The 22,676-nt window shown below is 44.9% G+C and overlaps 1 protein-coding gene across 4 annotated transcripts in view; it reads left to right on the top strand.

Moving 5' to 3' along the window:
* Positions 1–22,676, top strand: part of OSBPL1A (oxysterol binding protein like 1A) — a 190,978-nt gene that overhangs the window by 10,096 nt on the left and 158,206 nt on the right. For all 4 annotated transcript variants that reach the window (XM_040432360.1, XM_040432359.1, XM_040432361.1 and 1 more), the window contains exon 4: positions 8,255–8,329. In XM_040432360.1, the coding sequence (XP_040288294.1) occupies positions 8,255–8,329 (75 nt within the window). The remainder of the gene's footprint in view (positions 1–8,254; positions 8,330–22,676) is intronic.

Here is a 22,676-nt window from a genome sequence, read left to right as displayed (position 1 = left end):
GTAAAAATTTTTAGACATTTATATTCCAGACTTCTTCTCACGCTTTAGGGCCCCTAAAATGCCAGGGCAGTATAAATACCCCACATGTGACCCCATTTCGGAAAGAAGACACCCCAAGGTATTCCGTGAGGGGCATATTGAGTCCATGAAAGATTGAAATTTTTGTCCCAAGTTAGCGGAAAGGGAGACTTTGTGAGGAAAAAAAAATAAAATATCAATTTCCGCTAACTTGTGCAAAAAAAATAAAAAATTCTATGAACTCGCCATGCCCCTCATTGAATACCTTGGGGTGTCTTCTTTCCAAAATGGGGTCACATGTGGGGTATTTATACTGCCCTGGCATTTTAGGGGCCCAAAAGCGTGAGAAGAAGTCTGGGATCCAAATGTCAAAAAATGCCCTCCTAAAAGGAATTTGGGCACCTTTGCGCATCTAGGCTGCAAAAAAGTGTCACACATCTGGTATCGCCGTACTTAGGAGAAGTTGGGCAATGTGTTTTGGGGTGTCATTTTACATATACCCATGCTGGGTGAGATAAATATCTTGGTCAAATGCCAACTTTGTATAAAAAAATGGGAAAGGTTGTCTTTTGCCGAGACATTTCTCTCACCCAGTATGGGTATATGTAAAATGACACCCCAAAACACATTGCCCAACTTCTCCTGAGTACGGCGATAGCAGATGTGTGACACTTTTTTGCAGCCTAGGTGGGCCAAGGGGCCCACATTCCAAAGAGCACCTTTAGGATTTCACAGGTAATTTTTTTACACATTTTGATTTCAAAATACTTCACACACATTAGGGCTCCTAAATTGCCAGGGCAGTATAACTACCCCACAAGTGACCCCATTTTGGAAAGAAGACACCCCAAGGTATTTCGTGATGGGCATAGTGAGTTCATGAAAGTTTTTATTTTTTGTCACAAGTTAGTGGAATATGAGACTTTGTAAGAAAACAAAAAATAAATAAATCATCATTTTCCGCTAACTTGTAACAAAAAATAAAAAGTTCTATGAACTCACTATGCCCATCAGCGAATACCTTAGGGTGTCTACTTTCCGAAATGGGGTCATTTGTGGGGTGTTTGTATTGTCTGGCCATTGTAGAACCTCAGGAAACATGACAGGTGCTCAGAAAGTGAGAGCTGCTTCAAAAAGCGGAAATTCACATTTTTGTACCATAGTTTGTAAACGCTATAACTTTTACCCAAACCATTTTTTTTTTATTTATCAAAGACATGTAGAACAATAAATTTAGAGAGAAATTTATATATGGATGTCGTTTTTTTTAAAAAAATTTTACAACTGAAAGTGAAAAATGTCCTTTTTTTGCAAAAATTTTGTTAAATTTCGATTAATAACAAAAAAATTTAAAATGTCAGCAGCAATGAAATACCACCAAATGAAAGCTCTATTAGTGAGAAGAAAAGGAGGTAAAATTCATTTGGGTGGTAAGTTGCATGACCGAGCAATTAACGGTGAAAGTAGTGTAGTGCAGAAGTGTAAAAAGTGGCCTGGTCATTAAGGGTGTTTAAGCTAGGGAAGCTGAGGTGGTTAACCCTTAAGGACTTAGGGCGTAGTGGTAGGCCCTATTTCCCGAATCCTTAAGGACTCAGGGCGTACTGGTACGCCCTAAGTTTAAATCGCGATTGCGGCACCGCAGGGGTTAATCCGAACAGGATGCTGGCTGAAATCACTCAGCCGGCATCCTGCCGTATCGGCGATCGCCGCAAACCGCAGGTCAATTCAGACCTGCGGTTTGCTGCGTTTTCTGCAGTTTCTGAGGACCGCGGGGATAAGAAACTTTAAAATGCCCAAAATGTAGATTTTTCACAGATTTTATGCCGGCGGGTGGTGCAGGGGGGGGTCGCTATCCCCCACCCGCCTCCTCTTGAAAATTCATTGGTGTCCAGTGGTTATACCAGAATGTCAGCACATTGCTGACACTGGTATAAACGGCTGACATCTGTACAGATGTCAGCCGTTTAACCCTTTCCATACCGCGGTCCATACGGACTGCTGTATGGAAAAGGTTAACAGTCAGGGAGCTCCCTCCCTCTCCCATCGGGGGGCTGCTGTGCCTTTGCAGCCCCCAGACAGGATGGGGTGACAGAGGGAGGGAGCCCCCCTCCTTACCCTTCCCCGTCTGCTCAGTTGTGGCCACAACCGAGCAGACGGGGAAGGTTCCCACGGCAACAGGACGCCTTCTCAGGCATCCTGCTGTCCATGGCGCTGAACAGATCTGTGCTAAAGGCATAGATCTGTTCAGACAAAGTATAAGTAAAATACAGACATCAGACCCACTGGATCTTCAAGAACCAAGTGGGTCTGGGTCAAAAAAAAGTAAAAAAAAGTAAAGATAAAAAAAAAAAAACATTTATCACTGAATAAAAATGAAAAAAATAAAATACACTACACATATTAGGTATCGCCGCGTCCATAACGACATGATCTATAAAACGGTCATGTTACTTTCCCTGCACGGTGAATGCCATAAAAATAAAAAAATTAAAACTATGAGAAAATTGAAATTTTCCCCACCTTACTTCCCAAAAAAGGTAATAAAAGTGATAAAAAAAAGTCGCATGTACGCCAAAATAGTACCAATCAAACCGTCATCTCATCCCGCAAAAATCATACCCTACCCAAGATAATCGCCCAAAAACTGAAAAAACTATGGCTCTCAGACTATGGAGATACTAAAACATGATTTTTTTGCTGCAAAAATGAAATCATTGTGTAAAACTTACATAAATAAAAAAAAAGTATACATATTAGGTATCGCCACGTCCGTATCGACCGGCTCTATAAAAATATCACATGACCTAACCCCTCAGATGACCACCGTAAAAAAAAAAAAAAAAAACGGTGTAAAAAAAGCAATTTTTTGTCATCTTACGTCACAAAGTGTAATAGCAAGCGATCAAAAAGTCATATGCACCCCAAAATAGTGCCAATCAAACCGTCATCTCATCCCACAAAAAATGAGAACCTACCTAAGATAATCCCCCAAAAACTGAAAAAACTATGGCTCTCAGACTATGGGGACACTAAAACATAATTTTTTTTGTTTCAAAAATGAAATCATTGTGTAAAACTTACATAAATAAAAAAAATTGTATACATATTAGGTATCGCCACGTCCGTGACAACCTGCTCTATAAAAATACCACATGATCTAACTTCTCAGATGAATGTTGTAAATAACAAAAAAAAAAAAACTGTGCCAAAAAAGCTATTACTTGTTATCTTGCCTCACAAAAAGTGTAATATAGAGCAAACAAAAATCATATGTACCCTAAACTAGTACCAACAAAACTGCCACCCTATCCCGTAGTTTCTAAAATGGGGTCACTTTTTTAAAGTTTCTACTCTAGGGGTGCATCAGGGGGCAGGGCCGTCTTTAACAAGGGGCAAAAGGGGCAGCTGCCCCGGGCCCAGTTGCTCCTGGGGGGCCCAAGGCAGCTGCCTCTTGAGCCCTGCTAGCCACTGCCCCGGGTGTCAGGCTGTCAGCTACACAGGGGGTGCTGCTATGCCATGCCTGCCGGCACTCCAGGCAGCGTACTGTGAGAGCTGTGATTCTCTAGGACCTTAGATGACATCATCACCATGTGACCAGTAACCTAGCAATATTACTGGTCACATGGCTATGAGGTCATCAAGGTCCTTTCTACCAGGAGTGTTGCTGTAGAAGTTTGCCTTAACTGTGGAGCTGTTTTTGTGAAGATTACATCAGGAAAAGGTGACGGGCTGTTATGCTAATAAACTGTAAACTACTGTATAGTGTGGGGGCACTGTATACTGTGGGGGCACTGTATACTGTGGGGGCACTGTATACTGTGGAGTGCTGTACTGTATAGTGTGGGGTGCTGTATAGTTTGGGGTGCTGTATACGGTGAGGTGCTATACGGCTCTACTGTATACTGTGAGGTGTTGTATACTGTGGGGTGCTGTATACTGTGGGCTGCTATACTGCTCTACTATATACTGTGGGGTGCTGTATACTGTTTAGTGTGGGGTGCTATACTGCATACTGTGTGGTCCTGTATACTATAGGGTGCTATACTGCATACTGTGGGTTGCTGTATACTATAGGGTGCTATGCTGCATACTGTGGGGTGCTGGGGTGCACTGTAACGCTAGGGTGAGCCGAGCCCTGGTCTCCTTCCTGCAGAGCGGTGCCCACTACCAGCCTGAGCCCAGCTGCCCAGAGCACTGATTCTGAGCCGCTGGAGTCTTCAGAACTGGAAGTATTTACAGTCATTCACTGTACTCTACCAGATGTGTGGATTTTTTGTGTGTGTGTTGTGGTGGAGGGCGTGATTCCCTGCTAAGGTCTGGGAAGGCGGGATCCAGGGGGCCCAAGTAAACTTTTGCCCAGGGTCCAATCAATATTAAAGACGGCCCTGTTAGGGGGGCTTCAAATGGGACATGGTGTAAAAAAACTAGTCCAGCAAAATCTGCCTTCCAAAAACCGTATGGCATTCCTTTCCTTCTGCGCCCTGCTGTGTGACCGTACAGCAGTTTACGACCACATATGGGGTGTTTCTGTAAACTACAGAATCAGGGCCATAAATAATGAGTTTTGTTTGGCTGTTAACTCTTGCTTTGTAACTGGAAAAAAAATATTAAAATGGAAAATCTGCCAAAAAAGTGAAATTTTGAAATTGTATCTCTATGTTCCATTAAATCTTGTGCAACACCTAAAGGGTTAACAAAGTTTGTAAAATCAGTTTTGAATACCTTGAGGGGTGTAGTTTCTTAGATTGGGTCACTTTTATGGAGTTTCTACTCTAGGGGTGCATCAGGGGGGCTTCAAATGGGACATGGTGTCAAAAAAAACAGTCCAGCAAAATCTGCCTTCTAAAAACCATACGGCGCACCTTTCCCTCTACGCCCTACTGTGTGCCCGTACAGTAGTTTACGGCCACATATGGGGTGTTTCTGCAAACTACAGAAACGGGGCAATAAATATAGCATTTTGTTTGGCTGTTAACCCTTGCTTTGTTACTGGAAAAAATGGATTAAAATGGAAAAGTTGCCAAAAAATCTAAATTCAGAAATTTTAACACTATTTGCCATTAATTCTTGTGGAACACCTAAAGGGTTAACAAAGTTAGTAAAATCAGGTTTGAATACCTTGAGGGGTGTAGTTTCTATTATGTAAGCCTCGCAAAGTGACTTCAGACCTGAACTGGTCCCTAAAAATTGGGTTTTTGAAAATTTCTGAAAAATTTCAAGATTTGCTTCTAAGCCTTGTAACATCCCCAAAAAATAAAATATCATTCCCAATATGATCCAAACATGAAGTAGACATATGGGGAATGTAAAGTGATAACTATTTTTGGAGGTATTACTATGTATTATAGAAGTAGAGAAATTGAAACTTGGAAATTTGCAATTTTTTACAAATTTTGGGTAAATTTTGGTATTTTTTTATAAATAAAAATGATTTTTTTTTACTTCATTTTACCAGTGTCATGAAGTACACTATGTGACAAAAAACAATCTCAGAATGGCCTGGATAAGTCAAAGCATTTTAAAGTTATCAGCACTTAAAGTGACACTGGTCAGATTTGCAAAAAATGGCCAAGTCCTTAAAGAGGACCGAAGCCTATACCAGGCGAACAGAGCGGCGTCCAGACATGCTAGTAAGTGCAGGGGACCCCTGGTCGCCGCTCTGCCCACTGATATAGTTAGTTTTTAGTTTTTAAACTAGTGAAAGGTCCTCTTTAAGGTGAAATAGGGCTGCGTCCTTAAGGGGTTAATACTGGATCCCATCTCAACTTGCTGTGATACAGGCTGCCACTCTGGCATGGTATTGTCCATATCTACTGCTGGATACATTGCTGGCTATCCTCCTGTGGTATGTCAATCCAAGCTCTTTCAACTTGGATTTCAAGCCACGGTGGTTGTTGGTCGCTGTGTATGGGAGATCGGTCACCCCATCCAGTCCCACATATTCTTGATTGGTGAGAGATCTGGCCAGAGGAGCTGCTGGATACCCAGAAGAACATGATGGGTAGTGTGGGCAGTGGGTCGGTGTTATAACGCCACATCTGCTGAGTAAAAAGAAAGGCAGCAGGACAGGTTCCACGAAGTCCTGGACATACCGGAGGCTGCTCAATATTCCCTCCATGAATACCCGATGGGAACAGCCATGGTAGCTATTGGCACCCTGCACCATGACACCTGGTGTTGGTCCTATGCGTATCCACACTATGCATAATGGGATTAGTTCTCCACCCCCTTCAATGAGAGTTACCGAAACAGCAGAGCGCTACCCCCCCCCCCCCCCCCCCCCCCCCCCAACTGTTTCTGTAAGCCTGGCCACCTGGGGCAGGCGTATGTCCTATCTCGGCATGGAAATGGTGAGATCGGTCAACCCCTTTAAGTTGGATCATTAGCATTTATAGATATAAAGAAAAAATAAAATAAAAAATTTATTCATATATACACTGCTCAAAAAAATAAAGGGAACACTTAAACAACACAATGTAACTCCAAGTCAATCACACTTCTGTGAAATCAAACTGTCCACTTAGGAAGCAACACTGAGTGACAATCAATTTCACATGCTGTTGTGCAAATGGGATAGACAACAGGTGGAAATTATAGGCAATTAGCAAGACACCCCCAATAAAGGAGTGGTTCTGCAGGTGGTGACCACAGACCACTTCTCAGTTCCTATGCTTCCTGGCTGATGTTTTGGTCACTTTTGAATGATGGCGGTGCTTTCACTCTAGTGGTAGCATGAGACGGAGTCTACAACCCACACAAGTGGCTCAGGTAGTGCAGCTTATCCAGGATGGCACATCAATGCGAGCTGTGTCAAGAAGGTTTGCTGTGTCTGTCAGCGTAGTGTCCAGAGCATGGAGGCGCTACCAGGAGACAGGCCAGTACATCAGGAGACGTGGAGGAGGCCGTAGGAGGGCAACAACCCAGCAGCAGGACCGCTACCTCCGCCTTTGTGCAAGGAGGAAATGGAGGAGCACTGCCAGAGCCCTGCAAAATGACCTCCAGCAGGCCACAAATGTGCATGTGTCTGCTCAAACGGTCAGAAACAGACTCCATGAGGGTGATATGAGGGCCCGACGTCCACAGGTGGGGGTTGAGCTTACAGCCCAACACCGTGCAGGACGTTTGGCATTTGCCAAAGAACACCAAGATTGGCAAATTCGCCACTGGCGCCCTGTGCTCTTCACAGATGAAAGCAGGTTCACACTGAGCACATGTGACAGACGTGCCAGAGTCTTGAGACGCTGTGGAGAACGTTCTGCTGCCTGCAACATCCTCCAGCATGACCGGTTTGGCATTGGGTCAGTAATGGTGTGGGGTGGCATTTCTTTGGAGGGCCGCACAGCCCTCCATGTGCTCGCCAGAGGTAGCCTGACTGCCATTAGGTACCGAGATGAGATCCTCAGACCCCTTGTGAGACCATATGCTGGTGCTGTTGGCCCTGGGTTCCTCCTAATGCTTGACAATGCTAGACCTCATGTGGCTGGAGTGTGTCAGCAGTTCCTGCAAGACGAAGGCATTGATGCTATGGACTGGCCCGCCCGTTCCCTAAACCTGAATCCAATTGAGCACATCTGGGACATCATGTCTCGCTCTATCCACCAACGTCACGTTGCACCACAGACTGTCCAGGAGTTGGCAGATGCTTTAGTCCAGGTCTGGGAGGAGATCCCTCAGAAGACCGTCCGCCACCTCATCAGGAGCATGCACAGGCGTTGTAGGGAGGTCATACAGGCACGTGGAGGCCACACACACTACTGAGCCTCATTTTGACTTGTATTAAGGGCATTACATCAAAGTTGGATCAGCCTGTAGTGTGTTTTTCCACTTTAATTTTGAGTGTGGCTCCGAATCCAGACCTCCATGGGTTGAAAATTTGATTTCCATTTTTTTTTATTTTTGTGTGATTTTGTTGTCAGCACATTCAACTATGTAAAGAACAAAGTATTTCAGAAGAATATTTAATTAATTCAGATCTAGGATGTGTTATTTTTGTGTTCCCTTTATTTTTTTGAGCAGTGTGTATATGTGTATGTGTGTGTGTGTGTGTGTGTGTGTGTGTGTATATATGTGTATGTATATGTGTGTATATATATATAATATATATATATATAATATATATATATATATATATATATATTAGTGAATTTCATTACGTCAGAAGTTTAGACTTTTTTAAAAAAAAAATCTGCGATAGGTCCACTTTGAGTTTCACACTTTTTCTTCTGTTGTTTTGCAGGCTGGAGCTGACATCAATGTTCTGAATGACATGGGGGATACTCCTTTACACCGAGCTGCTTTTACTGGGCGTAAGGTGAAAAGCATGCTTTGTTTCTATACCTCAGATTACTAACAAAGACATGTAAAAGTTTTGTCTTCTTTAGTCTGTGCTCATGAATTTGCATTCAAACCCTTGATTATTGATGGCTGCTGGTTTGAGGCAAGTATAGAGCATGCATGATATCCCTACAGTATTGAAAATCGCACTATGCTTTAAAAAAAAAAAAAATCAGACCCCTGATACTTCATTTGCAACTCGTCGCTGTGTCAGACTTTTGTCATGTGGATGTCTCCTTCCCAGTACTACATGCTGGGTGTGAGATCTGTGTGTCAGATATATTGCTGTCCTCACCCTGCAACTGCCTCATGCATAGTTTTCTCCCTATCTACAGCCTGTGTGAGCTGCACTTCTTGGATTGTACTGGCCCACTCCACACCCATCTGTAGTGTCCAGCCTCCACCTACTCCATATTGCTATCTCTAATACCGAGAGATGGTAGGGGAGAGCAGATGGATTTATCTCAGATTCTGCAGCTCTAGCAGCTAGATGAAGACATACACACCCTCTGCAAAAGCAAAATGTTAGGAAAATGTTTATGAAGACTATTTAAAAAGCTGCCTAATTTTTCATTTATGAAGCTAATGAACAATTAAAAAATAAAAATAAAATCAATGCAAAGGTGTTCCAGGTTTAACCCTTTTCCTGCCAAGTATGTATGTCATACATCCTTGTGGGGTGGCATTTCGGTAGCTGTTGAAGCTGCTTCCAATTAAAGCATTTAAGATGCACTCTGGTGCTCCAAATCAGGGTACCCCAAGGGGTTAATATCCTGGCGTGGTAGAGACAGACACTGACACACAGGTGTGTCAAAGACCATCTCTCTCTCTTTATTACAGTAAGTTAAGCAGTTTTTACAACTTCAGCATTCCCCTACTGAGCCTCATGCCATTGCTTCATTGGCTAAGAAGATAAGAAGAAAAGAGATAACACTTAGCATCTGCACATACTTTGGTATGCAAGCTAATGTAAACATCTGTATGCTAGCGCCATCTTGTAATGGCGTCTCACTAACATTAATACTGCATACGTCATATATGACACTTGACGGAGGTGCTTTTTTATAGGCAATAGGTATACATGGGTATCATCTAACTAAGTAATTGGCTCAAGCATTTTTCCACAGTCCATACATCATTGTTGACACATCTGTGGGAAAAGAGAGGACGAGCTCAGCCCGCAGCTTCATGCCCCCTACTTCTCTCGTCATCGTTGTATAAACAGGCAGACTGAGCAAAGGGAGGAGGGGAGGCACTTGAGGCAAAGGAAGAAACAGCTTAAAGCAACTACATAAAAATCATCTAGTTACATAGTCCTGGACAGAATAGAATGATATTCACACATCTCTATCATAGCTAAAGACTTATCTCATATGTCCTAGCCTATTTTCGGAATCCCCATAGAAATGAATAGAAGCGCACTGCGCTTGTGTGGCCACCGCTCCGATTCATTTCTACGGGGCCGACGGAAATAGCCTGGCCAGTGCTTGGCTATTTTCACTGGCCCCATAGAAATCAATGGAAGGCAGCTGCGCGCATGCCTGATGCTCCCTCTGGGACTTTGCCGGCTCCGTTTACCAGAAAGGTGCGGGTCCCACCTCTGGGATCCTTGCGATATGCCCCCATTGTCTGAGATGACACAACTCCTTTAAAGAGGATCTGTCCCCACTCCTGTCATGCCTGTTTTAATAGTTCCATGCATTCCCCATGTAATAACAATTCGGGAGCATCTATTCTTATGGCTCTATGTTGTGCCATTCCCTTATTATTTCTTCTAGAAGTGATGAATGAATTGCTAGCAGTCTGCAGTAAGGGTACAGAGGGGTAGTAACCAGTTGGGGGTGTGTACCTGCACAGACTCACTCTATCCAATCAATGCTGCTATTTTCAGACTGTGCAGGTACACCCCCCCCCCCCCAACTGGTTACCACCCTTCTGTACCCTTACTGCAGACTGCTAGCAATTCATTCATAACTTCTAGTAGAAATAATAGAGGAATGGCACATCATACAGTCATAAGAATAGATGTTACATGGGGAATGCAAGTAGCTATTAAAACAGGTGTGGCAGGTCCTTTTTATTGTATGATTGGTGGGCACCATCTATCGGAGGAACAGTGGCCATGACCCCCGTTCAGCATGCAAAGGCAAAGGCATCTGTTTCCTTAAAGAGGTTGTGTCACTTCAGCCAATAGCATTTATTGTGTAGAGAAAGTTAACACAAGCCACTTACTAATGTATTGTGATTATCCATATTGCTTCCTTTGCTGGCTGGATTCATTTTTCCATCACTTTTTACACTGCTTGTTTCCATAATGTATAATGTGATAGAAAAATGAATCCAGCCAACAAAGGAAGTAATATGATGATAACAATATGGATAATATTGATAATATGGATAAGGACACATTATTATGGATAACAACAATACATTATTAGCCTTGTATTAACTTTATCTAAATGAGAAATACTACTTGTTGACGCGACACAACTCCTTAAAAGGGGTTCAGAGTCCATGAGCAGATGTGGCTAATGAGCAGCAGCACTTGTATGCAGTCTCCATTACCACAGACTGTCCTGTCCATCCTTTCTGTACTTCATGTCTCCTCATAAACTCCATTCCTACAGAGATTAAGCTAAATATCATATTAAACTGTTTTCAGGATCATAATCCCTGACGAGGAGGACAAAGCAGCTCCTTACCTCAGTGTTGTGAAGTAACTTGTCCTGCTGTGTAATTAGGACAGGTTTTGTGTGTACTAATAGGACAGCAGCCATTTTGTTTCTCCTAATGATTGCTCCCTAGACAAAATGATCCATTATATCTAATGGAAGGTATTTGGGAATATATTTATAATAAAGTAATATTTATGCATTTTCATTTTCTTAATTCCCGGAGAACCCCTTTAACAGGCATAATCTTCCCTGATGAGAGTTCTGCACCTTTACTTTTGGTCTCCTTATATATGTGAATGCCACTGGCCACCTTGGCTTGTCAAGCAGGGAACCCTACTCTCTGACTAAGGCTACATGCACACGAACGTTGTTTGTTTCCATGTCCGTTCCGTTTTTTTTTGCGGAAAGGATACGGACCCATTCATTTCAATGCGTCCGCAAAAAATGCGGACAGCACACCGTGTGCTATCCGTATGTCCCTTCTGTAGCCCCGCAAAAAAAATAGAACATGTCCTATTCTTGTCTATTTTAGGCATTGTTACAATGGATCCACAAAAAAAAAAAAAAACTGATGGCATACGGATGTCATCCGTTTTTTTTGTGGATCCGTAATTTTTGGACCGCAAAACACATACGGTCGTGTGCATGTAGCCTTACTGTAAGCTGAAGCAAATGTGTGTAAAGGGAATCTGTCTATGTTGAATAAGTTTGCGGCGCTACTGCAAGCATCTGATTGGCAGGGGTCACGGGTGTCGGACACCCAGAGATCAGATACTGATGACCTATCCAGAGGATATGAAATTCACTTTAAAAAGAACATGGGTAGATAACAAATAGCCAGCTAACCATGTTGCTGCTCATCTTGGGGCTATACACTCTGTATAGCTTTTCTGTACGTGTTATGAATCTATAGGATTTTGTGCTCTTTATTTGCAGCGGACAGAAAAAATATTCAGTACTTTACTAAAACCAGTTTAATGCCTTAGGCAGCACTCCGTGTTTTGTCCGCATCTGTTGCTCCTTTCCGTGGTCTGCAAAAAAAAATATAACCTGTCCTATTCTTGTCCGTTTTGCAGACAAGAATAGGCAGTTATATCAATGGCTGTCCGTGCCGTTCCGCAAATTGCAGAACGCACACGGACGCCATTTGTGTTTTGCAGACCCCTAAACACACAGCTGTCGTGTGCATGAGGCCTTATTCACACGTCTGTGTTTTGGTCAGTGATTTCCATCAGTTAGAGCCCATTCAGACGGCCGTAGTGCTTTGCAGATCCGCAAAACACTGATACCGGCCATGTGAGTTCCGCAATTTGCGGGCCGCAACCATAATAGAAAATGTCTATTCTTGTCCGCGGACAAGAATAGGACATGTTCTATCTTTTCTGCGGAGCCGCGACATGGAATAAGGGTGCGAGCAGCACGCGGTGTGCTGTCCGCATCTTTTGAGGGCCCATAGAAATGAATGGATCCACAGACCACCTGCAAAATTGCGGAATGGGTGTGGATCTGTTCATACGGCCGTCTGAATGAGGCTTTATTGTGAGCCAAAGCCAGGTGCGGCTCTAAACACAAAACAGGTGCAGATCTTTCCCTTATATCTTAGGTCTGTGGAGGCTACAATCCTGGTTTTGGCTCACAATCACTGATGGAAATCACTGACCAAAACGCTGACGTGTGGATTAGGCTTAACCCCTTAAGGACACATGACGTATCGGTACGGCATGTTTCCCGAGTCCTTAAGGACACATGACGTACCGGTACATCATGTGTTGTTCCGATCACTGCCGGCCGGCCGGCTGTGATCGGAACAAGGTGCCTGCTCAAATCATTGAGCAGGCACCTCTGCTAAATGCACGGGGGGGGGTCCCGTGACCCCCCCCCCCATGTCGGCGATCGCAACAAACCGCAGGTCAATTCAGACCTGCGGTTTGTTGCGCTTTCTGCAGTTTCTGATCCCCGCGGTCCCTGACCACGGGGATCAGAAACTTTAGTATTCCTAAAATATATATGTTTCACCCCTCCTGCACCCCTGAATGATTTTATCCCGGTGGGAGGTGCAGGGGGGGTGTTGCGGGCGGTGCGGCAGGCGGGATCGCGATCCCCCGCCCGCCTCCCCTTGAATAATTGTTGGTGTAAAGTGGGTATACCAGGGTGTCAGTACATTGCTGACACCCTGGTATAAACGGCTGACATCTGTGATGCGATGTCAGCCGTTTAACCCTTTCCATACCGCGGTCCGTACGGACCGCTGTATGGAAAAGGTTAACAGCTCAGGGAGCTCCCTCCCTCTCCCATCGGGGGGCTTCTGTGCCTTTGCAGCCCCCTGATGGAGAGGGAGAGAGCCCCCAGACAGCCCCCCTCCTTACCCTTCCCCGTCTGCGCAGTTCTGGCCACTACTGAGCAGACGGGGAAGGTTCCCATGGCAACAGGACGCCGTCTCGGGCATCCTGCTGTCCATGGTGCTGAACAGATCTGTGCTAAAGGCATAGATCTGTTCAGACAAAGTGTAAGAACTGTATTATACAGACATCAGACCCACTGGATCTTCAAGAACCAAGTGGGTCTGGGTAAAAAAAAAAAGTGAAAAAAAAGTAAAAATCAAAAAACATATTTATCACTGATTAAAAATGAAAAAAAAAAAAATTCCCTACACATGTTTGGTATCGCCGCGTCCGTAACGACCTGATCTATAAAACGGTCATGTTACTTTACCCGAACGGTGAACGCCATAAAAATAAAAAAATAAAAAACTATGATGAAATTGAAATTTTGCCCACCTTACTTCCCAAAAAAGGTAATAAAAGTGATCAAAAAAGTCGCATGTACGCCAAAATTGTAACAATCAAACAGTCATCTCATCCCGCAAAAATCATACCCTACCCAAGATAATCGCCCAAAAACTGAGAAAACTATGGCTCTTAGACTATGGAAACACTAAAACATGATTTTTTTTGTTTCAAAAATGAAATCATTGTGTTGAACTTACATAAAAAAAAAAAAAAGTATACATATTAGGTATCGCCGCGTCCGTATCGACCGGCTCTATAAAAATATCCCATGACCGAACCCCTCAGGTGACCACCGTAAAAAAATAAGAATAAAAACGGTGTAAAAAAAGCCATTTTTTGTCATCTTACATCACAAAAAGTGTAATAGCAAGCGATCAAAAAATCATATGCACCCCAAAATAGTGCCAATCAAACCATCATCTCATCCCGCAAAAAATTAGACCCTACTTAAGATAATCGCCCAAAAACTGAAAAAACTATGGCTCTTAGATTATGGAGACACTAAAACTTTTTTGTTTTAAAAATGAAATCATTGTGTAAAACTTACATAAATAAAAAAAATTGTATACATATTAGGTATCGCCGTGTCCATGACAACCTGCTCCATAAAATTACTACATGATCTAACCTGTCAGATGAATGTTGTAAATAACAAAAAAAAAAAACGGTGCCAAAAAAGCTATTTCTTGTTACCTTGCCGCACAAAAAGTGTAATATAGAGCAACCAAAAATCATATGTACCCTAAACTAGTACCAACAAAACTGCCACCCTATCCCATAGTTTCTAAAATGGGGTCACTTTTTTGGAGTTTCTACTCTAGGGGTGCATCAGGGGGGCTTCAAATGGGACATGGTGTCAAAAAACCAGTCCAGCAAAATCTGCCTTCCAAAAACCGTATGGCATTCCTTTCCTTCTGCGCCCTGCCGTGTGCCTGTACAGCAGTTTACGACCACATATGGGGTGTTTCTGTAAACTACAGAATCAGGACCATAAATAATGAGTTTTGTTTGGCTGTTAACCCTTGCTTTGTAACTGGAAAAAAATATTAAAATGGAAAATCTGCCAAAAAGTGAAATTTTGAAATTGTATCTCTATTTTCCATTAAATCTTGTGCAACACCTAAAGGGTTAACAAAGTTTGTAAAATCAGTTTTGAATACCTTGAGGGGTGTAGTTTCTTAGATGGGGTCACTTTTATGAAGTTTCTACTCTAGGGGTGCATCAGGGGGCTTCAAATGGGACATGGTGTAAATAAACCAGTCCAGCAAAATCTGCCTTCCAAAAACCAAACAGCGCACCTTTCACTCTACGCCCCGCTGTGTGGCCGTAGAGTAGTTTACGGCCACATATGGGGTGTTTCTGTAAACGGCAGAGTCAGGGCAATAAAGATACAGTCTTGCAAAAAGTAGTGGTAGGTTGTGGTGGCTCACTAGCAAGTAGTTAAGGTATGGTGCTGCAAGCTCATATAGAGGGAATCACCCCACCCTCTCTTAAAAGGCAAATGTAGTAATAGAATAATGAGCGAGCACTCATACACTTGCCAACCAGATTGACATATGCAGAAAATATTTATTAAATCCCCATAAAATACAAGTAATAACATTTATAAGAACAATGTAGCAATAATATACAACATTACAGTCACATATATTGTGGTAGATATGATCGATACTATATTCGATAGAAATATATTCGATAGATTGAATGGTAGAAAATTAAATGTTGAAATATTCGATAGAATATTCAATACCACTCAATAGTGTCGATAAATTTAATAATATATATCACACCAAAAAACTTCAAGTATATGCTGTTATTTGGGAAAGAGGGAGTATTATCTTCTAGCGCTCTATCCCAATTTGGGAAACTGAATGTCACTGAAAATGCTGTAGGTGTATTCACTGGGAGCGCAATATGTTCATAAAGTGTCCACAGGAATCTTGATAATGTGAAAAGTCTCTTATAGCATATCCTTTTAAGGTCGATATGAGCTTTGAATTGAAGAAAACTTTAAATCGATATTTGGCTTACCGTCTAGCGTCTGCTGTCTCCCTATTGCTTCAATGGAGCTTTAAATATTTGCCGGCTTATTCAGTCGCTCCATACAGCAAGCTGGTTTAAATTTCGCGGGAGTTCCAAAGATCGCGGGAGTTGCCACTCTTTCTTTTCGCCACTCCCGCGATCTTTGGAATATTTAATAAATATTTTCTGCATATGTCAATCTGGTTGCCAAGTGTATAAGTGCTCGCTCATTTTCCTATTACTAAAGATAGTCTTGTTTGGCTGTTAACCCTTGCTTTGTTAGTGGAAAAAATGGGTTAAAATGGAAAATTAGGCAAAAAAATTAAAAATTCTCAAATTTCATCCCCATTTGCCAATAACTCTTGTGCAACACCTAAAGGGTTAACGAAGTTTGTAAAATCAGTTTTGAATACCTTGAGGGGTGTAGTTTATAGAATGGGGTAATTTTTGGGTGGTTTCTATTATGTAAGCCTCGCAAAGTGACTTCAGAGCTGTACTGGTCCCTAAAAATTGGGTTTTTGTAAATTTCAGAAAGCCTTGTAACATCCCCAAAAAATAAAATATCATTCCCAAAATAATTCAAACATGAAGTAGACATATGGGGAATGTAAAGTCATCACAATTTTTGGGGGTATTACTATGTATTACAGAGGTAGAGAAACTGAAACTTTGAAATTTGCAAATTTTCCAAATTTTTTTTACTTCATTTTACCAGTGTCATGAAGTACAATATGTGACGAAAAAAACAATCTCAGAATGGCCTGGATAAGTCAAAGCGTTTTAAAGTTATCACCACTTAAAGTGACACTGGTCAGATTTGCAAAAAATGGCCTGGTCCTTAAGGTGAAATAAGGCTGTGTCCTTAAGGGGTTAAAGGGAACCGGTCACCGGGATTTTGTGTATAGAGCTGAGGACATGGGTTGCTAGATGGCCACTAGCACATCCGCAATACCCAGTCCCCATAGCTCTGTGTGCTTTTATTGTGTAAAAAAAACGATTTGATACATATGCAAATTAACATAAAAGAGTCATATCTTACTTGTGTGACCAGAGAAGTCATATTTTCAAGCTCTGACTCATCTCAGGTTAATTTGCATATGAATCAAATCGGTTTTTATACACAATAAAAGCACACAGAGCTATGGGGACTGGATATTGCTGGTGTGCTAGCGGCCATCTGGCAACCCATGTCCTCATCTCTATACCCCAAATCCCGGTGACAGGTTCCTTTTTAAAGGGAACCTGTCATCAACTTTATGCTGCCCATACTAACAGCAGAATAAAGAAGAGACAGGTGAGTTGATTTCAGCGGTCTGTCATTTATAAGTTAAAAGTAAGTGGTTGCCAAGAACCGACATGACAATTATTGCAGACTGGGCCTGGAAAAGAGTCACGGTCTCTGAGAAGAGTCCTGGTTATCCATGAATTCCTGCCCACCTGCTGATGACTGACCGGCTTCTACCTAGTTTTCTCCCTTTCTCTCTAGGAGAGAACTGCCAATCATCAGCAGATGGACGGGGAGAGCAGGAGATTATGAATAACCAGGACTCTTCTCAGGTAGATTTGACTCTTCTCAAGGCCTGGGCTGCAATGATTATGATGCTGGTTCTCAGCAACCACTTACTTTTAGCTCATGAGTGACACACCGCTGAAATCAGCATTTCTGTCCCTATTTTATGCTGCTCTCAGTGAGGTCAGCGTAAAATTGATGACAGGTTCCCTTTAACTGTGACTAAACACACTATAAAAGCAAGTGAAATGCTGATTTCTTAGAGCTTGTTAACATCTGCATTGGAGGCTCAATTTAAGCTCTCTGCTGCAGATTCTGTTAAAAACATGACGGGGTATTGGTTATTACCCGCTCGCCCCTCATGATCAGTCACCTACTAACCCTTGACTCACTTACCACAAGCCCCAACCTTCTAAACTGGCCCCGTCAGAACCCCAATAAGACACGGACACCAAGTTGGATTATATCGGCCACAGCAGCCGTTTATTGAAAACATATACATGAATAATTAACCTTTTATTTCCCACAAAACATCCCCATAAGATATAACCAACTTAATTCACCTGAGTAACACGGGGGAGGTCCTGGAAGCCCCAAACCTCGGAATTTTCCCAGTATCCTTTTTGAGCCGACTTGCCCCCAGCCGTTAAGCACCAGCTCAGAGGCACCACTGACGGCTCGCCCAAATTCCGCCACAACCGACCACCAGCCATAGGAGTCCAGCCCCAACCGTGGGGCCCTCCCATCCTCGTCACCTGAATCTCTCCAACTTCAAGGACCTCCCACCGCCACAGCCGCCGTGACAAAATAAATAACATTTTATTTTACTTATTCATTACACGATCACCCCACTCCGTCCCCTCCCCAACCCCCCCCATCTGACCCAGGCTCTGGAACCTGAACAACAAGGGTGGGTGGGTGGGAGCTCCGTTCTATCCACAAAATGGCCTCCTTCATCCCGGGCCCTCACCTATTTAACCCCTCGTTCCACCGCCCCCATAACTTAAACTGACCAATCCCTCCCCAGGGGCTCCCTCAAACCAGCCCCCCGTCATGGTCGCCTCCCCCCAAGGCTGCGCCCCCAGTCCGGCTCTGTCTTGACGGGGTATTGGTTATTACCCGCTCGCCCCTCATGATCAGTCACCTACTAACCCTTGACTCACTTACCACAAGCCCCAACCTTCTAAACTGGCCCCGTCAGAACCCCAATAAGACACGGACACCAAGTTGGATTATATCGGCCACAGCAGCCGTTTATTGAAAACATATACATGAATAATTAACCTTTTATTTCCCACAAAACATCCCCATAAGATATAACCAACTTAATTCACCTGAGTAACACGGGGGAGGTCCTGGAAGCCCCAAACCTCGGAATTTTCCCAGTATCCTTTTTGAGCCGACTTGCCCCCAGCCGTTAAGCACCAGCTCAGAGGCACCACTGACGGCTCGCCCAAATTCCGCCACAACCGACCACCAGCCATAGGAGTCCAGCCCCAACCGTGGGGCCCTCCCATCCTCGTCACCTGAATCTCTCCAACTTCAAGGACCTCCCACCGCCATGAACGCCCATGCTTGACACCTTAAGCATGTGCGTCCCTCCACATCCGCAAAGCTGTCTCAATGCCTTCCTGTATTGCCAGACACCACATGTCAATCCCCACTGCGTTCAAATGAACGCCGTCAGACCGCCAAAAAGCTCCAACCCCTTTTTCCAGCTCGGTATGCCGCACTACCACTGCCCCATTCCTTGCCATAAACCGCCCTATTGCCCGGTTAGCTTTTATCCTAGCCTTGTTTATCCCTTCCACTGAACGCGCCCCCCTCCACACCTTGCGGGGAACAATGTCCGACCAAACGGAAATAAGACCCGGGAACAGCGCCCACAACCGGAGTAGATCGAATTTAACGTCCTTCACCAACTCCCGCAACGGCCGCGCCCCCAAATCGTTGCCCCCCACGTGTAACACCAACACATCCGGCACCCTATCCAACCTCACAAACTTGTGGACCTCAGGTAGCACGCCCCCCCACACCATACCCCTACGCCCCAACCATCTTACCACCGCCACCGACCGGTCAATCCCCAACTGTTGTCCATCCGGCCGAACCGCTGCCCGGATGGCTCCCCAGAAAACATAGGAGTGACCCATTATCCAGATCAGCGCTGGGTCCGAACCTGCAACGAAATAACAATAACAAAAGCATACCGTGCGGGATGAGACAGAATACAATGCAATATCACAACCGATCTAGACGAATATATGATCTAAAGCGAATCGATTCCCACCTTCCTATCCGCATGATCACATCCTGCCCCAATCCGCGTCTGGCCGCCTCCGTCGCAGCCCCAATTCTGAAAGAATGGCTAGAGTAACCCCCAAGCGCTAAGCCCAACTGCCCTAGACACCGCTTGAAGACCGCCGTGAACTGGAAACGGGAAAGGAAAGACCCGTCCGCATGCACTAAGAGAGGGGAATTCATCCCCACCACCGCGACCCCGTACTCCCTCAAGCAACATACCGGACACATTGCGCAACCCGGGACCGCAAACAAAACAACCTTCCGACCTCTCCCTTCCACATCAGTTTTTGACCGCCTAATACGAAACTCCACCCTGTCCTGAAAAAGGTCTACATCATCCCTAAACAAACCACCCTGTTTCTTAACCGACGGAGAAACCAACTCGCCCAAACGCAAGGCCCCAAAAAATGCCAGCGAAAAAGCCAACCGAAACAAACGTAACTCCCACGGCGAGGCACAAACGTCGACTAGTTGATCCCCCAGCCTCAACAGCAAAGCAAAAGACACCGGCCTACGGTCATCCTGCACTGACTGAGAACGCCGCCAACCCTTCAAAGCCCTCACCACCAGAAAAGACTTGGTGACGTCTGGCAGATTCCTAAGACGAAAACCGAAAGCCAATCCTGAAACACAACTATTAATCCTAGCGACAGACCACCCCTCCTCTCTACAATGCCCAATGAACAATAGCAAGGGAATCTCAAAATCATCCGACACAACAGCCAACCTGGCCTTCCAATCCTCCCAGCATTGCCATGCCCTATCATATGTGTCCCACGTACCGGGTGCAAGTGAAGCCCGTATGAGACCCGCTACGGTGTCTCCAGAAGTTCCCACAGGCCACTCGGGCAGTCCAGCCCGCGCTCCTCTGCCCCCGGGGCCAGCTGGCGGAAACGCTCCCACTGTGAACGAGAGAGAGCATCAGCAATACAGTTATCAACCCCTGGTACATGTACTGCTACCACCCAAGCATTGAGTGACAAGCACTCCAGCACCAGCCTCTGTAACAGACGCACCACCAACGGTGAAGAAGCTGACAACCCGTTAATCGCTTGCACCACCCCCAAGTTGTCACAATGGAAACGAACCTTCTTGTTCCTAAACTCCTCCCCCCATAACATTACTGCCACCACAATGGGGAACAATTCCAGCAACGCTAAATTCTTGACCCAGCCTCTCTCCACCCAGGTATCAGGCCAACCCCCCGCACACCACTGCCCCCCACAATAGACCCCGAAACCGCCTCCCCCTGCCGCGTCAGAGAAAAGGTCAAAATCAAATGAGTCTACCGCCTCACCCATAAACAGACCTCTGCCATTATAACACTCCAGAAACGATGCCCAAACTTGCAAATCCGCCCTAAGCTCCTTCCCCAATCTAATAAAATGGTGCGGCGCCGCCACCCCCCGCCGTTGCCGCCGCCAAACGCCTACTAAATACCCTACCCATGGGGATAATCCTACAGGCGAAATTCAGCTTCCCCAGGAGTGACTGTAGGCTCCGCAATTGGATTTTCTGCAGTCGCCTCGCCCTGTCGACCTCCATTTTCAAGTCCTCAACCTTGTCCAAGGGCAGCCTACATTCCATCCTCACTGAGTCAATCACTATGCCTAGGAAGCTCAATTCCGTGGTCGGCCCCACCGTTTTCCCTGCCGCCAAGGGAACCCCAAAAGAATCAAACAACGCCTCCATCGTGTGCAACAGCAAAGAGCACACCCTGGATCCCGGGGGGCCAATACATAAGAAATCATCCAGATAGTGAATAAGTGATTCACATCCGGAGGAATCCACTACCGCCCATTCTAGAAAAGAACTGAACTTCTCAAAATACGCGCAGGACAACGAACACCCCATTGGCAAGCAACGATCAACAAAAAACTTACCCTCCCAAAAACATCCCAACAAATGCAGGCTCTCTGGGTGCACCGGCAACAACCTAAAAGCTGACTCAATATCTGTTTTCGCCATCAACGCACCCCTCCCAAACTTCCTAACCCACTTCACTGCCGCATCAAACGAGGTATAGACTACCGAGCACAGCGTCGGGTCAATACCATCGTTGACCGACGATCCCTTAGGAAAGGATAGATGTTGAATCAGGCGAAACGTATTCGCCTCCTTCTTTGGGACCACCCCCAGAGGCGACACACGCAAGTTCTGCAAAGGTGGTTCCAAAAACGGGCCAGCCATCCTTCCAAGTCTAACTTCCTTCTCTAACTTTTTTGTCACCACATCAGGGTGCTCCCTAGCCGACTGCAAATTCTTCTTAAGCAACACAGGCCCCGAAGGAACAAACGGAATTTTAAACCCCCCCAAAAAACCTTCCCGCAACAATTGCGCAGCCTCCCTATCCGGATATCTAGCGAGAAACCGGTCCATCTCTCCCAGCCGCACTGGCGTCTCCCCCTTTTCCAGAACTCTCACCCCCCTTCTGTCTTGCCCCTCTAAAACAGCGCGTGGCTCCGTGAGACCCACCACAGGTGGAGCATTCGTGCTTAAATTTGCACTTGGCTCCAAATTTACACCCCCCTTCATTGAATAAAAAACACAACCCCTTCGCAGATGCTGCCGCGAATCCGGATTGTCCCCCTGCCCCTGATTCACTCCGAAAGGGCTGACCCGACCGAACCGGCGCCGTCACTTTGAGCCACAAAGCGATATCCTTGTGGTCCCATTTGATGCTAGGGCGTACCGCCTTCCGCTGCCTAAACTGTTCGTCGTAACGCAGCCAGGCCATACCCCCATACACCCGGTAAGCTTCCCCAATAGCATCGAGGTAACAAAAAAGCGCGGAGCAGCACTCCGGCGCCTTCTCCCCTATCACACTGGCCAATATCGCGAACGCCTGCAACCAGTTTGGGAACGTCCGCGGTATCAGGCGGTGCCTACGCTTCTCCTCGTCCTCCCTCTTACCCTCATCCTTCCGCGCCCTATCCAAATTGAACCTGTCCAAAGGGAGTAAGGAAAATATATCCACATACTCCCCTTTCCAAATGCGCTCCCTAACCTCCTGCTTCAAATGTG

Source organism: Bufo bufo, chromosome 5 (assembly GCF_905171765.1).
Source record: "Bufo bufo chromosome 5, aBufBuf1.1, whole genome shotgun sequence".
Classification (NCBI taxonomy): Eukaryota; Metazoa; Chordata; class Amphibia; order Anura; family Bufonidae; genus Bufo; species Bufo bufo.
Note: the sequence above shows the minus strand (reverse complement) of the source record. Positions and strands in the feature narration are given on the sequence as shown.